Below are 17,673 nucleotides of genomic sequence, written 5' to 3'. Positions count from 1 at the left end.
CCTACAAAAATAAAAAGTATTATGTGAGTACTTTGAAGTTGTATGCTGACAATTTGTATAGTCTAGATGAAAGATAGGTTTATAAAACAAAATTCATCAAGAACACATCACAAAAAAATGGAAAACTCTTTCATGGAATCCTGTACCTGAGCTACAACTTTAATCCAACTAACAGTTTAATTATGATTCTGTATTCTTCAAGATGAAACATTAAGCTGGACTGTTCCTGACCGGCAAGCAAGAAAGTATGTATCACCAGAATCTTGGTCTTTTCAGGGTATAACAAAATCCTACAGACTGGATGGCTTATGACAGCAGAATTTTATTTCTCACAGCTGTGAATACTGGAAGTCCAGGATGCACATGCCAGTCGTTCCTGTTTGTGTTCTGCTGAGCGCCTTCTGAAACTTTCTTTCTAACACTGACCCTAATTACCTCCTAAAGGCCACTCTTCCTAATACCATCATCATCTTAACCATGTTAAGGTTTCAACAGAAGAATTTTAAGGATTGCACAATCAGACCATAACAACTAGCAAACACTAGCAAATGTTAGTGTAATTTACATAAGGAAAATCTTTAGACAAACTATATTTGTTACAGGAACAAGTAAGAAAAAAGATGTTTTGAGTGGCTCTCTACTTAACACAAACTGCATCACATATGGAGGTGCTGACATTCCTGGCAGAATGTTGAGGAATACGTAAATTCAATAGCATCCTTTTATGTATAAACGGCTACATTTATCAGGCAAGTTTTGATTTACTTGGAAGACAATTCGTAACTCAATTCTTCAAAGATATTTTCTTTAAACTATTAAAAACAATTCCTCAGTCTCAGACACATTCCACCTAGATAAATGTTCAGGAACTTCACAGAAAAGAACCATGACCTACATTTGTGCATTTTCATTTCTTATTCTTAGATTTAACTATGTATGTATTCTGGCATCAGATTTGGCTCAAGCTGTAACATTTAGGAAGTAAAATTATGGCAAAGTGAGATGAAACAATATGAAAGTTTATTCTCCTCTCTATTTGTTAGATTTATAATGTTGAAACCAGGTGAAAGTGTATTTACTCATTGCTAAAAAATCCTCAGGAAAATAACTATGCTTTACAAACTACCCGATGAATCCTTTCCATTAATGTGGTGTAAGCTTTAACAGTGGTAGTGGTAACTAGCCTCGCTTTTAATTTCACCTTATTACAGTTGATAACTCTGAAATAAACAGAAGGTCAAACAGAAAGATTACGGTCTAAACTCCTACTAAAATACACACAGAAGTTGCTACATAAAATAAAATACACCAATAACAAAGCGAGGAAAAGCACACTCAACAACACATTTTACTATATTTCTCAGTGGTGGTTCCCGTTACCCCAGCTAAGGGATAGTTTAAGAAAAACTTACCTTATGGAAGTTATTATAAAATTAGTTTTTCAGTATACATTGTAATTTAATTGCTCATAAAGTCCAAAATTATGAGTTACAATGCATATGACTTTGACAATAAATCACATATGTTAACATAACCTTTCCTGTGTAAGAAATATCCTACTTACTTCACAATCAGAGCTATCTTACTTGAAAAATTTTCTATAAATATTAAGTAAAAACACTACCAACTTATATGTCAATACTTCAAATATAAAGATAACCAGGTTTCCTAGCCCTGAATTTTTGCAACTACTAACATTACAAGTTGAAAAATGTTATTTAAACTGGTGTCCTAAAACTGCAATTTGGAAACGCTTTTGCTTTTATGATGGTGGCAACATAAAATGATGAAAGTAATGTGTAAGTTATCAAGCTTAGAATGAAATACATATGGCTACGTAAATATGAAAATAGCCCCCTTTCTTGGCTTTAAGTGTGGACTTCCACCTTCCTTAAATTATATCAAAAATCTTACAGAACATCTAGGTAACTCGAATATACATAAAGATTCTGTTAACATACTAGCTGGAACATGGTTTACCAAAACCTATGATGGTAAGGCAATTTATTCAAAACACCTATTAACCAGAATAAAATAGTCACAGAGGAAAAGACATTTCTTCTTCGTTTCTCTCTACTGTTTAACAGCAGGTATTATAGTCTTTGCCCCCTAAGTTCCATTATATCCAAACAATAAAATTTCACTTAAATAATTCAGCTAAATCAGTTTTTAGAGAAATATAATACTTTTAAACAATGAAAATAAATCAGCATGTCTTAACCAAATACATACATACTAAGAGATGTTTTAGTCTTCTTTTAACAGGTGATAGCCAAAATCCAAATTGCAGAACAATCCTCAGAAACCATGTTCAATTTAGATCTGTAAGTGAAAAAAAAACCATGAAATCCACTGAAAACTAATTCTTATAATACAATAAATAGTCTACTGCATAATAAGGACCCTTTATACTATCTGCAAAATAAAGCCTTGGAGTGAAAAATTTTATATACTAGGTATTTCTCAATTCCTGTCTGTTGCAGTCATTATGAACTCTCTGAGAATGTTATGTTATGCAAATTATTCTCAATGACATTTACAATCTCCTTCTTTATTTTCATGCTGGTGACTTGAGATCTTACATTTTGAGAGTGGGAACACTGTCACATGTGGAAGTATAAGCGCCTTAAAAATTAAAAATTAAATGATATTAAAAATTAAATTATAAGTACCTTAAAAATTAAAAATTAGGAAAGTCTGGTCCTAAGCCAAAACATCCTCTTCATGTTCACATACACTTCTACTTCAGCTCCTACCTAGCCTTTGAACCTAACTCAGCTGTCAAAAAGTTCATGTCTGTCCTTAATGCACAATGCAATTGTTACATTACGTTTTGGCACAGAAAATAATCACCCTACTGTCAGAGGATTAATTTAGTCGTAAGAATACTCTGGCTCATGGTCCACAAATAAGGTACATAAAGAAAATTTTAACAATATTTGCTTCTTCGTCCTTTTTTATTTCCTACTTCTAGGTATGTTTTAAAATGTATACAACTTTAAAAGAATTTTTTAAACGTTTATTTATTATTGAGAGACAAAGAGAGAGCATGAGCAGGGGAGGAGCAGAGAGACAGGGAGACACAAAATCTGAGGCAGGCGCCAGGCTCTGAGCCATCAGCACAGAGCCCAGTGTGGGGCTCGAACCCACGAACTGAGAGATCGGACGCATAACCAACTGAGCCACCCAGGTGCCCCTAAAATGTATACAACTTTCATTAAATAGTACTGTATGTTTAAAACTGCATAAATACATGGTAAAAAAAAAAAATCTGGTAAAAAGCTACACTGGAGGTATGTACTCAATTTTCTTCAGTTCGTGGAATAATCTAAATGATTTGGAAATATATTAAAAAATAATATGGATCTGTAGCTGAATAGAAGGACTGGTCTGGTAGATCAAGTATAGAAAAATGTAAATTGTCTAATCTTGGTACTATATGTAAAGGCGTTCGTTTCACTTCAAAAACTTCCAACTTCTCTGAATGTCTAAAAATGCTCTTAATAAGATAAAGGGCTTTGTTGGTGATTAAAAGATTTGGAAATCCCCGATCTAGATCAATGATTACCAACGTGACAGCAGCATCAGCATCATGTGTGGTGCTCGACTTACACTTAACCAAAGACTGGCTTTGTATTTTTGAACAACTCTACTAATTGTGCTGCACAGTATTTGTCAGGAATAAATGCTCTACACATTTTTAAATTCCAAGTATTAAATCCAAGACTTAACACTAATATTTTTGGATTTGTGGTCTCTGAATTACTTTTTTATTGCAGAGGTATTAAAAAAGAAAAAAGTCTAAGCCTGATAGAAATCTAAGATATATCACCATCCCAATTATTTCATCCACACATGCCAAGAAACTCACGATGAATTTTATTTACATACAGTAACAGCAAAACAGTGAGACATTCATTACTTTTATGGCTCTAACTGCTTTATTACGAAGAGAAATAACCACGTTCCACAAAACACTGATACGTGGTAAAATTGTAATCCCAATACGTAAGTTGACAACAGACCTCCGGTTTGAAGTATATTGCAATTTGTATATGTGCTGCCGAAGCGAGCACTGAGTATATTGCAATTTGAATGCTTGAGCAAGCTGGCTCAAACAAGACTCTTCTTTTTACATACTAGTATTTCATCTAGGAGAAGGTACATTCTCAAAACTGCTACATTTCTTAATAGTTACCTCTCATGAAAGCAAGTTATCATCATGAAGTATCTATGTTAGAGGAAATAATATTGCTCTTTTCAGAAAGAAATGCTTCAAAGGCCTGTAAGGTTTCTCAGAGAAAAGAAATGTTTAACTAGATGGTTTCAGAACATGAATGAACACTCAAATGAAAGGAGTGATCTCAACAAGATACCGAATTTAAGTGTTCAACATTCCCAGATTAAAGGTTTCTTTGTATGTAATTCATAAATAAAAGAAATAATGAACACAAGGTTTTATCCACTACTTACATCATCAATGTCTTCATCGTCATCTCCACTATCATCAAACTGGATTTCATCATCATCTCCAGGACCAAACGTATCTGTTTCATTGATTTTAGCTGAAGACAATAATTAATATACTTATACACATATATTCATGATGTTATTAGATAAACTGTCTATAAAAAAGAAACAAGTCTGGGGCACTTGGGTGGCTCAGTTGGTTAAGCCTCTGAGTCCTGATAAGAGCTTAGCTCTTGATACTGTGGTTGTGAGATGAAGCCCCAGTGGGATTTTCCAACTCCCCCTCTCTCAACACTCCCCCTGCTTACACATAAATACAGAAAAAAAGAAAAGAAAAGAAAAAAATAAAAAAAGAAGCAGCAGCCTGATATAAAATACAAACTATATTAGAAAAAGATTCTTAGAAGTGGTATTTCAATTCAACCAACATTTCATTACACGAAAAATACTGCTAACTTGTGTGAAACAACCCATCACACAGAGAAAATCCACAATGAAATAAGAAGTTCAATGCTAAGTCATTACAATGAAGGGTGTATTGTGTGTACTTTTATTTTCTTCGAAACTGTAGAGTAAATAAAGTAGGCAGGATCTAATTACACTTAGTAGTTATATATTTCCCAAGTATGCTTCAAGGAGCTTTTCTGTGTTTTATTTTTCAAGGAGTTTGAAACAGGCTAGGAGCTTACTGTCAGCATACATAAAGTTCTCCTAAGAACAGCTAGTCTCTCAACTATTAGACTTACCAAACCTGTCAAAGAGTTAATAGCAATAAGAGTTTAGCACTTTTAAAATGCAAATAATTTCATCAGAAATTTCAGGCTTATGGAAAAATCTTGCGTTTTCATGATAAAATTCAATAGAGTAAAACATACAAAAGAAAATAGCTGCCAAGTGAAAACTGAGCTTAGCAAAAAGTTTGTTTTCTCTTTGATAGTATGATATCAAAAGAGAGACAGAGAGAGACAGAAGGTGTAATATGATCCTTTTTAGATCAAACACTGCACTTCAAACCGGAAAGTGGTATAATTATGTAAGAATCAACATACGTTTCTATATTTAGTCTTTCCTGGGAGAGCTAACTAACCCAATCAGAGAAGCAAAAAGAAAACACAACTAGAAACAACTTTAAGGCACACCAAGCTCACCAACATTCACATAATAAAGGTCCCAGAGGAGAAGATATTGAGAAAGGGGCAGAAAACATATGGAAGAAACAACAGCTCCAAACTTCCCAAACCCGGGGAAGGATGCAGACAACCAGATACAGAAAGCCTGCAGTGTTCCAAGTAACAATTCAAAGAGACCCATCCGATAAACATAAATAAACTTTCAAATTAAAGACAAGGAGAGAGTCTAAAAGCAACAAGAGAAAAAACAAACAACAAACAAACAAAACACCCTGTATGTACAAGGGAATCCCCATGAAACGATCAGCAGACATTTCAGCAGAAACCGTGTGTAGGCTAGAGCGAAGCGGCACAATGTATTTACAAAGTAATGAGAGAGGAAAAACAAAACAAAACAACAACAAAAAAACTAGCAGCCAAAATATTTAACTGCAAATGCTGTCCTTCAGAATCAAGGGGAGAGTTTTCCAGAGAGGCAAAAGCTAAAGGAGTGCATCACCCATGGAGCAACCTTAAAAGAAGGGTTAAAAGGACTTCTTTAAGCTGAATGCAAGCGTACTAATTTAGTAACTGGAAAATACATGAAACTATGAATCTCACTGGCAAATGTAAATATACAGCAAAATCTAGGCTAATCTAACATAAAGGTGATGGGCTAATCCACTTATAAAAGCTAGGATGAAAGATGTAAGACAAAATAATTAAAAACAATTATTGCTACAAAAATGTGTTCATGAATACAAAAGATACAAATTGTCACAGTACACACGTAAAACAATGAAAAGATTAAATATACAGTATAAGATTATACAGTATATACAGTAAAAGATTAAAATATACAGTATAAAAATGAGTTCCCAGTTAGGTTGTTACCAACCCAAAACAGAAGCTTAACAAATAGTAGATAATATAAATAAAGAGATAAGGATCCAAACATGTGTAACAAAGCCATCAAATCACAAAGGAACAAAGCAAGATTGGAAGAAAGGAACAAGGTAATTCGAGGTAACAGTCAGAATACAATTAACTAAATGGCAGTTACGTACATATGTAAAACAAGTACTTTAAAAGTAAAGCACTAAGTTCTCTAATCAAAAGACATAAAATGGCTGAATGAATTTAAAAAAAGAAAAAAGACTTAACTATCTGCTGCCTACAAGACACCTGTGTAACATTAAGGGTGCACAGGAGTGAAAATGGAGGGAAGAAAAAAATTACATGAAAATGGAAACCAAAGAGAGCTAGGGTAGCTATACTTATTTCAGACAAAATAGACTTTAAAGTAACCTCCAATGAGTCAAGATCACCCATACAGAAAATCAGTCTATGGATTTGAACAAATTAGACCACAAGGACTTAGCAGGCATATACAAGCAGCAAAATGCACATTCTTCTCAAGTGCACGTGGAATATTCTCCAGGATAGATCTTATGACAGGCCCCATAAAAAGTGTCCATATATTTTAGAAGACTGAAATCATATCAAGCATCATTTCCAAAAGATATGGTATGAAACAAGAAAGCAGTAACAAGAAAAATTTAGGAAAATTCACAAATGTGTGGAGATTAAACATCACAAAGTGAAAAACCAATGGAAATCTAAACAAACAAAAATAGAAATCTAAAGAAATTTAAAAAAATCTTCTGACAAATTACAGTGGATAAACAACATACCAAAATTTGATGCAGCAAAAACATTCCTAATAGGGAAGTTCATAGTAATAAACACCTATATCAAGACACAGAGCCCAAATGAACCACCTACTTTATACCTCAAGGAACTGCGGAAAAAAGGAATAAACAAAGCCCAAAGTTAGCAGAAGGAAGGAAATAACGCAGATCAGAGTGGACTAAAAGGAATAGAGACTACAAAGGCAGTAGAAAAGCTTAGTGACAGCTAATGTTCTTAAAAAAATGAAAATGGCAAATTTAGCTACACTTACCAAGTACTACAGAACTCAAATAAATTCAGAAACGAAGGAGACATTACAACACATACCACAGAATACAAAGGATTATGAGACTATCATGCACAATTGTAGAGCAAAAGAATAGGTCAACCTAGAAGAAATGGATAAATTCCTAGAAAAGATAACCCACGAGCACAATGATAAAGGAACAGAAAATATGAAAACACAAATTTCAAATAATAAGACTAACTCGGTTATTAACCATTTCTCCACAAACTAAACTCTAGGACCCATGGCTTCAACGTTGAATTCAATCCAAATTTCAGAAAATTAACACTATACCTCAATCTCTTTCAAAAAAAAAAAAAAACCGATGAGAGAACATTTCCAATCTCATTTTCATGAGGCAAAGTCTTACTGTGACAGCAAAACTAGACAAGGACACACAAGGAAGGAAATCACAAGCCAATATCCCTGAGGAACAGAGATGCAAAAATCGTCAACAAAATATTAACAAACCAAATTCAACGAAACAATCAACGAAACATATACTATGATCAAGTGGGATTTATTCCAAGAATACAAGGATGGTTCGACATTCACAAATCAAAGCTACACTACGATAATAAAATAAAGGATAAAAATCGTGTGATCATCACAATAAATGCAGAAACATCAACATCCATTTATGAGATAAACACTCCTGACAAAGTGGTTTGCAGGAAAGACACCTCATTGCGATGAAGACCATATATGACAAGCCCACACCTAACACCATAGCCCAAGGTGGAAAGCTGACAGCTATTCGTCTAAGATCTGGAAAAAGACAAGGATGCCCACTCTCACCACTTTTAACTCTACAGACTATCAGAAATCCTGGACAAGCAATTAGACAAGAAAACAAATAATAATAAAATAATCCAAATTGGAAAGGAAAAAGTAAGGATCTCTAATTATAGATGACATTATATCATATGTATACAGAAGGCTAATGAGTCCACCAGCAAACTTCTAGCACTAATACCTGAATCAGTAAAGTTACAAACTGTGAAATTAGTACACCAAAATCAGCTGCGTTTCTCTCTATCCAAGGAGGAATTGGGAAAACAATCCCTTTTACAGTTACACTGAAAATAATAAAATATCTGAGAATAAATTTAAACAAGGAGATGAAAGACCTGCACTGAAAACTAAAAGACACCAATGGAAAAAAAATGAATAAGATACAAATAAATGGAAAGAGATTCCATGCTCATGAGGGTACAAGAATTAACATTTTTAAAAATTATGTTTATTTATTTTTGTGTGTGAGAGGGAGAGAGACAGGGCGTGAGCAGGGGAGGGGCAGAGGGAGAGGGAGGCACAGATTCTGAAGCAGGCTCCAGGCTCCGAGCTGTGAGCACAGAGCTGGACCCGGGGCTCAAACTCATACACACCGCCAGATCACGACCTGAGCTGCAGTCAGATGCTTAACCGACTGAGCCACCCCGGTGCCCCAAGAATGAACATTTTTAGGATGTTCATACTAGTCAAGGCAATCTACCAAGTCATGCGATCCCCATCCAAATTCCAGTGGAACAACAACAGAAACAGTACAAGCCTAAAATACACACAGAACCAGAGAACCACTATGGTGATTACTTTCGAGGTTTCTCAGAAAATGAAAGGTAGTAGAACTTCCATATTCCACTTGTAAGTCTTTGGGGAAGGAGATGAACATTCAAACTAAAGAATATATGTGCCCTAAAGCATTATTTACATTAGCTAACAAAGGGAAACACTAAGCGTCCACCAATTCATGAATGGATAAAAAACTCTCTCACTCACACACACACACACACACACACACACACACACACACACACACACACACTCATGCCCACACACACCCACACACCCAATGAGAGAGGGCAGGCATATTATTCAGATATAAAAATGTAAGGGAATGCTGCTATTTGCAACAACATGCATGGAACCTGAGGACATTACGCCAACTGAAACAAGTCAGACAGAGAAAGACAAATACTATGTGATCTGATCTACACGTGGGTCCTAAAACAAAACCAACACAAATTCTGGTGGTGGCCAGAATCAGGGTTGGGGGAGCCAAGAATGGGTGACTGTGGTCAAACGGTACAAACTTCCACTTACTACATAAATAACTCCTGAGGATGTAATGTACTGTATCTTGACTACAGGTAATGACAAATAGTGTACCGTATCTTTGCCAGTGGATAAGGCAGAAGATCTTAAAAGTTCTCATCAGAAGACAAATAAAATTTGTGACTATGTGTGTTGATGGATGTTAACTAGACTTATTTTGATCACTTTCCATTGTGTACAGATATCTAATCATCAGGTTGTACAAGTTATAACATTTATATCTCAATAAAAAAAATGCTAGTAAGTAACTCAATGAGCAACTCAACACATGGTGCTTCTACATACTGCCTGCAAGAGATTCACGTTAGGTCCAAAATACAAACAGGTAGAGAAAAACAGGTAGAAAAGGATATTCCATACAAAACGTACCAAAAGACAAATGGGATGGCTATACTAACATCAGGACATTGTTAAGGAGGCAGTATTACCAAAGCGATCTACAGATTCAATGCGTCCCTATCAAATTACCAGGGGTGTCTTTTTTACAAAAGTGCAAAGATCCATTCTAAAATGATATGGAATCTCAAGGGACTAGAAGAGCCAAATACTGAAACAAAAACACAAAACAAAACAAAACAAAACAAGAAAACAGCTGAATGACTCACACCTCCTGACTTTAAAACTTAAAACAAAGCTACAATAATCAAAATGATGTGGTGTTGGGATGAAGACAAACATGAAGATTAATGAAAGAAAGAGCACAGAAATAATTTCTCAAACACATTTGCAAATGATTTTCCACAAAGGGTGCCGAGGCATTCGGAGGGCAAAAATCTGCCCCTGCAACAAAAGATGCTGAGGAACTAATACCCACACTAAACAAAAAAGAAGAAGAAGAAGAAACGGAAACAAGAATGAAGCTGGACATTTAACACCAAACGCAATACTTAACTCAGAATAGCTGAAAGTTCAAGTAACGTCAGGAAGAAGACAAGGATGTCCACTCTCACCACTTATCAATGATTAGTGTAATGCCTGGCCACAGAAATCAGACAAGAAAAAGACATGAGAGGCATCCACACTGGAAAAGAAGAAATTAAACTGTCACTGTTTGCAGATGACAGGTCCTATACATAGAAAATCCTAAAGACTCGACCAAAAAAATAAATAAGTAAATAGTATAAGTAATAAACTAATTAGGGAAAGTGGCAGGATACAAAATTAATACGCACATACCAGTAGTGAGTCTTTACAGTAATACGAAGTAGCAGAAAGAGAAATTAAGGAAGTAACACCATTTACGATCTTACCCAAAACATAACTAAGCAAATAACCCTGTGAATAAACTTAACCATGCAGGGTAAAACATCTCTACTTGAAAAACTGTCAAACACTGATATAATAAATTGACGATGACACAAAATGAATGGAAAGACATTCCCAAAGACATTCCATATTCATGGATTGGAAGACATTCATGCTAAAATGCCCATATTGCCCCAAACAATCTACACATTGAGTGCAATCCCATCCAACTACCAACAGTAGCCCTCACAGAACTAAAACAAATAATACCAAAATTGGTAGGAAACCCCAAAAGACCCTGAATAGACAAAAAAAAAAAATCCTAATAAATATTGATGTAGAAACAGGAGGCATCCCAATACCAGATTTCAGGATATAGTACAAAGCTGAAGTATTTAAAATATTTGGTACTGGCTCAAAACACACACGCACGCACGCACGCACGCACGCACGCATGCACGCACACGCACGGATGAATAGGACAGAACAGAAACCCCAGAAATAGACCCACAAGTATGCAGCCAACTAATCTTCCACAAAGCAGGAAAGAATATTCAGGGGGGAAAAGAAAAACAAATGGCTCTGGGAAATCTGCACAGCAACGTGCAGAAGGGTGAACCTGGACCATTTTCTTCACCATACACAAAAATCAATTGAAACTGGACTGAGTAAGTGTGAGACCTGAAAGCATAACACTCCTAACAAGAGGACCCAGGCAGAAATGTCTCTGACATCTACCATAGCAACACTGCCTCGATGTCTCCTGAGGCAAGGAAAACATCAGCAAAACAAACTACTGAGATAATGACAAAATACAAGCTTCTGCACAGCGAAGGAACAGGAGACAATCTACTGGATGGGAGAAGAGGTGGGCAGATGACAGATCGGATAACGGGTTAATACCTGAAATATATAAACAACTGATACAACTTGGGCAAACACAGCTTTCCTGAGGTCGACTCCTAGGAACACCCAGGAAATCGACCTGCAGTGTGTGTGTGTGGAGTGGCAGAACCATCTCCAGAGTCAGAGGGAGACAACATGGGAGGTGCGAGGTGCGTGGAAGTGAACTGGGTGACAGAGAAATGGTGATGCCATGGAGGGAGGGAACCCTTTCCACAGAGAGACGAAACGAAGAGAAACAGAGGGGCGCTGAGTTCGCAAAAGAGGAAACCCTCTCTGACCACGGGACTGGGGGGCAAAAAATACACAAAAAGGGCCACAGGTGTTTCTTTGTTTGTTTGCTGTTTTGTTTTGTTTTGTTTTGTTTTGTTTTTCAAACAGCATTTGGAACTCAAACTCAGGTTTTGGAAGGGTGTGACTTTCTCAGGAGCAGAGCTGTGGCTTCCGGGGGAAGAGAGAAATGGTCCCAGGGTACATAGCATGGTATAGAGATACCCGGGGTGCACTGGGAGAGAACATTCCTCTTCCTGGAGTACTTTTGGAACAGGGTATATTACTATCTCAAGGACGAAAGACCCTGCCAAGCCCCAGCACAAAGGCGTCCGTCAGCAGGGGACAGAGGTGCATCCAGAGGGAATATAACTTTTGCCGCTTTTAGCAATGCTACACCGTGGATTCCGCACACTGTGCAGGCGGGGGACTGATCATCAGGGGCAGGATTTCAGACAGTGTGGAGAGGCTCTAATCTACAGGAGGGAGTGGGGACCCATGTGAGACCAGGTCCATGAAGGCTTTGGGTTCTGAATCCCAGCCACACCCCCCAAAAAACCCAAAAAACAAAACAACAAAAAAACCCACACACACACAGAAGAGTTGTGGCACACTGTGAACAGACTGCCCTCGCTCTTCTGTTAGGACTATTTGAAGAGCAGGGAGTGGAAGATCCCCTGTCCATGAGGCAAGAGATTAGAGTGGTGCCATTGCCTGCCAGAACACAAACAGGGTCAGACTTTAGAGAGCAGCACAGCAGCCCCCAGCGGATGAGCGACCCGCTTAATGCAAAGCCTGCTGCTCCCTGCCTGTCAACTGAGAGGCAAGACTGATGCTGAGCGAGGCAGCAGGCTGGTCTTCCAGAAGACCAGCACCGACAGCACCCCACAAGCACCAAGTGTACTGAAAATCAAGTGTCCAAATGACACCCACAGTTCTGGTGGAAATAAGACCAGCCTTGCTTATTTATTTTATTTTTACTTTTTTCATTTAAACTCAGGTTCATAGTCTCTTGTTTATTTTTCATTTATTTTTCGCGTTTTGGGTCGGGCTTTTTCTTTTCTTTCTTCTCTTCACTTTCTCAGTCTTCTTTTGCCTTTTCTTATTGTACTGAAATATCGGGACAGTCATGTGAAAACAAATGATAAGCCATATCACATACACTTCGCATACAAGGCACTTAAGTTTACTCACCATATAGAAAACTCCTGTAGAGGCCAATGGCAGGACGCCCCGAGATGGGCCACTTTGGCACAAAGATTATTTCCAGTTAAAAACAGTCACAACCGAACAGACTCAGCAAAAGTTTGTTGTTGCTTTTTTAAAAATTTTTTAAATGTTTTTTTTCTTTTGAGAGAGACAGAGACAGAGAGACAGAGAGACAGAGAGAGAGAGAGAGAGAGAGAGAGAGAGGCATGAGCTCGCGAGGGACAGAGAGAGGCAGACACAGAATCCAAAGCAGGCTCCAGGCTCTGAGCTGTCAACGCAGAGCTTGACGTGGGGCTCAGGCTCACAGCTGTGAGATCGTGACCCGAGCTGAAGTCAGTGGCTTAAGCAACTGAGCCACCCAGGCGTCCCAACTCAGCAAAAGTTTTTGACCCTCTTGTCTCCCTCAGCTGACTCAATACAACTTAGATGGAGGAGCTGCTCCTGGAAGGAGCAATCTGCACAGATAACTACCTTATGATAAGAACGAGGGGTGGAAGACAGGGACTGAAGCAGGTAAAACAAGGAGCAATTCAGCAAAGCCTTTTTGTTAAAATTCCTATGCCCCATTGTCTGCAAACACTTTATCTACTCTCTATCTTTTTCCTGTGATTTGCACACCTTCCCTTTGAAAGCCCAGACTCCTACCTGCTTCTCCTTAGTGCAGAATGATGTGTGTCACATATATCCAGTCTTTCAATTTTGTGTTGGTGTGGAGTCCCCATGTATATGAAATTGAATTTGATGTTTTTTCCTGTTACTCTCCTCGTATCAATTTGATTCACAGTGCAGCTAGAAGGATCTGGAAGGGGACATGGAATTCCTTCCTCCCCAACAATGTTATGGAACTTCACTCAAACAGAAAAGAAAAGAAAAGGAAAAAAAAAAAAACCCACCCTAGAGGAGCGAAGACGGAGGTGTGGTAGGAGGACCCTAGGCTTGCTTTGTCCCTCGAACACAGCTAGATAACCATCAAATCATTCTGAGTACCCACGAAAATGACCTGAGGACTGACAGAAACAAACTCCACAAGTAGAGAGAGACAAGAGGCCACATGAAGAAAGGTAAGAAGTGCAGAGACATGGTTTGGGAGAGAAACAGATTGCAGGTGCTGCAGAGTGCAGAGAACCCTAGTCACAAAGAAGGGTGAGAAAGAGGCACACTCAGGGGAAGACACAAGAACATTTCCCCAAAGGCACTCACTCCACAACGAGAGGGGGTGAATTTTGTGAGCTTTTGTAAACAGTGGGGTTCAAAGCCTAGAGTTTCACAGGTCCCCAGGATAGCTGGGATGGAGACCTGAGGACGGTGCCCTACTCCTGGAGAGAAGACAGGCAAACAACTTCTGGGTAGATGGCATGTTCTAAGGATCACCTCAGTGGGCAGGGAGAGACTGCTGGTTTGTTTTGGAACACATCTGTGAGGCGCGGCATTGCCTCCGTGGAGACAGAGGAGCTGGTGGGCACCATTTCCTCTGCTCCTGAGCGGAGGTGCAGAGACACATCCTGAGGGCAGCTAACCACAACACTGCATAGCAGGCTTGCTCCAAATCCCACACCCTTGTGGCTCTGGTGTGACTGCCCTTCTGTACCAAACCTGCATCTGTCGCAGCACAGCGAGAACCTTTCCCAGAGGACCGGTGCCAATCTCCCCAACACCAGGACCCTGAAGTTTGGAAGTTTACAAGTCAGCAGAGCTGGCTGGGGTAAACCCCAAATGCACTGTGCTCCTCTGGGCCGGCAAGTAACCCGGAATAGACAGAAAGCAGCAATCTGAAAGACACCTAGACACATGAGGGGAAATTATTCACTCTTCTTGGGGGGGACTTCCCCGAGAGCATAAGCATGAACTCCTCTCTCCAGAAACAACGGACCTGGCTAGGTCCCATTTCTGTCCCCCCGCCCCCACCACAAGCCACTTGGGTAAACAGCACAGTGCCCACACAGTGGATGCCTGAGCTGCTAACACCGAGTCCTGCCCCCCTGCACTCTGCTGGCACCGCTTCTGTGCATACGAGCCAGTGCAGGGGGCCCCTCCCCCAGAAGACCAGCACACATCCCCCACACCCCACGTGTACCGACCATTGAGTTGTGCAGGACTTCAGTTCTAGTGGAACTAGCATCAGGTCTCTTTTACCATGCCTGCTTAAAAACTTACCCCACTCTGGCCAAGGACCCAACACTGTCCACTGCAGGTAAAGACAGCATCTGCAGATGACTGGCCTGAGGGATAGAGCAGCCACAGCAGAGCAGCAGAGCACACGAAGCATACACCACAGACATTCCCTGAGGCATGAAGTCCTGCACATTATATGACTGGTTCTTCATAAAGCCTTTAGTCTCAGGAACAGGAAACATTATCAGGCTTTTCTAACACAGAGAAGAAGACAGAGACCTAGACAAAGTGCCAAGAAGAAGGAATTCGTCCCCAAAGAAACAACAAGATAAGGTCGCAGCCAGAGATCGAACCCAAGCACATGTAAGTAACATGCCTGGTGGAGAATTTAAAGCAACAACCATAAGGACTGAAGGATCTTGAAGGGGACATTAAATTTCTTCCTCCCCAACAACCCTCAGCTCCATTAAAAGACACATTTATGAGACATGAGAATCTAGTATTCTCTGGTATTATGTTTATCACCTACAAAAAAGGATGCACATTGAATCCGATACAGTGTGTGGCATTTTCAATACAGTTTCTGAAGACAATTTAGTATGCTTTAAGATCAGAAACCAGTTTTAATGACCACAGTCAATAACAGGACATAATTATTTAACACTTCCGACTTGAGTTTTTTCAGTTAGGTATTTTATGTTTGCTATTTTTCATAAGCCAACTAACATAAACTGTCTGTATCACTGACTCAAAAATAATGCAGCAATATTATTCCCATAAAATGTATAGAGTAAGCTTTTTTAAAAGTAGAACTCGGGGCGCCTGGGTGGCGCAGTCGGTTAAGCGTCCGACTTCAGCCAGGTCACGATCTTGCGGTCCGTGTCTGGGCTGATGGCTCAGAGCCTGGAGCCTGTTTCCAATTCTGTGTCTCCCTCTCTTTCTGCCCCTCCCCCGTTCATGCTCTGTCTCTCTCTGTCCCAAAAATAAATAAAAACGTTGAAAAAAATTAAAAAAAAAATAAAAGTAGAACTCAAATTTAAATACATTTCTACTTGATGTTTCATATTCTCTACATTATAAATGAATTTAACTATTCAACATATTAAATTATGTTCCTAAAAAAACTTAAAGGGGATAAGTCTTTCAGGTCTGGTTATGAATTTTCATTCAGCATTTACGATTGTTACAGCAAATACTTGGTGCCCAGGAAGAGACAAGTGACAAGCACTTGTGGAATCAGAAAGACTGTTTATTTCGCACCACTCACTGCCACTCAGTGAAGTCACCTCCAATGGCTGAGCATCTGGCTCAGGTTTTACTGGTCCTTTATACATGATGCACTTCCAGGGGCTAGTATAGTCAAGCTACTGGTTCCTGACTTCTGACTGATGCAAGAGACAGGCAAGATTGCAGAAGCCAAAATCATGCAAGGTGAGTATCCGACCTCACACATCTGACTCCTCTTTTTATTTCTGTTTACCAGCTTTCTTCCTCATTCACCCCTCCTGATTCTCAATCTGATGTAGCAGACTTAGGGAAAATCAGTTTGTGGAAGCCAGGGAATCCTTTGCTGCCATGGAGGAGGGGCAAAAACTGTTCTGGCTTCTTCCTGCTGGACAGGGACATTGAAGGGGAGTGTGAGACAGCTAGGGTTCTTTGTACTCTCCAAATGAGAGTAGCAACAGCTAGAATGGTCCAGCTGGAGCATCATATGGAACTTTATAGCTTCTAAACGAGAGGAAATAAACTCTATTAGCATATTAAGAATACAAGGACCAAACTGGAGGGCTATGAAAAGCGTTAAGACAGGACCAGCTAAAGAGAGGAGCCAGGATGTCCAGTTCCATATGTTGCTCCAAGATTTCCAGGAGTCTGCTAATTTTTGCCTCCGTTTGTTGATTTGTTCCTATTAGAGAAAGAGTTAAGGCAGCCGTTTACCATATCTTATAAAAGGCCTGATGCAGTACTTGAATGATCTTTCAGGTATTTGAGCTCAATAATAGAAATTTCTCCTGCTCTGCTTGTAACCATCCCAAGGGCTGGAGTCACTGGAGCCAGTGTCCATTAGTTAGACCCCAGTTTATTTCCCTGGGAGAATAGATGGGATTGAGTCTCCTTTAATAATTGATACAGTGTGAGAGTTAATTTCTGAACCCTGGTATCCACAGCCTACAATATCCAGTAATCCTCCAAAACTGACATAATTGTTTATCTGTCCTGGAGTTAGCAGCACTGTAGTCTCCAATTAGTTATAATATCCCT

The 17,673-nt window shown here is 38.9% G+C and overlaps 1 protein-coding gene across 4 annotated transcripts in view; it reads right to left on the bottom strand.

The window, feature by feature from the left end:
* The window catches only part of LOC124527579 (gamma-taxilin-like), a 697,565-nt gene that overhangs the window by 529,142 nt on the left and 150,750 nt on the right, over nt 1-17,673 (bottom strand). The window contains exons 4-5 of one of the 4 annotated variants that reach the window (XM_047100676.1): nt 4,474-4,565; nt 1,331-2,322 (exon numbers count right to left, since the gene is read on the bottom strand). The exons of the other annotated variants lie outside the window; for them this stretch is intronic. Of the exons in view, the coding sequence (XP_046956632.1) occupies nt 2,259-2,322; nt 4,474-4,565 (156 nt within the window). The 3' untranslated portion in view covers nt 1,331-2,258. Of the gene's footprint in view, nt 1-1,330; nt 2,323-4,473; nt 4,566-17,673 lie in introns of those variants that run through there. 4 annotated transcript variants of the gene reach the window in all.

The sequence above is a fragment of the Lynx rufus genome, unplaced genomic scaffold, assembly GCF_022079265.1.
Source record: "Lynx rufus isolate CCGP_SWC_20201006 ecotype Redwood Valley unplaced genomic scaffold, mLynRuf1.p SCAF_51, whole genome shotgun sequence".
NCBI lineage: Eukaryota > Metazoa > Chordata > Mammalia > Carnivora > Felidae > Lynx > Lynx rufus.
This window is presented reverse-complemented; position numbering and strand designations above follow the sequence as displayed.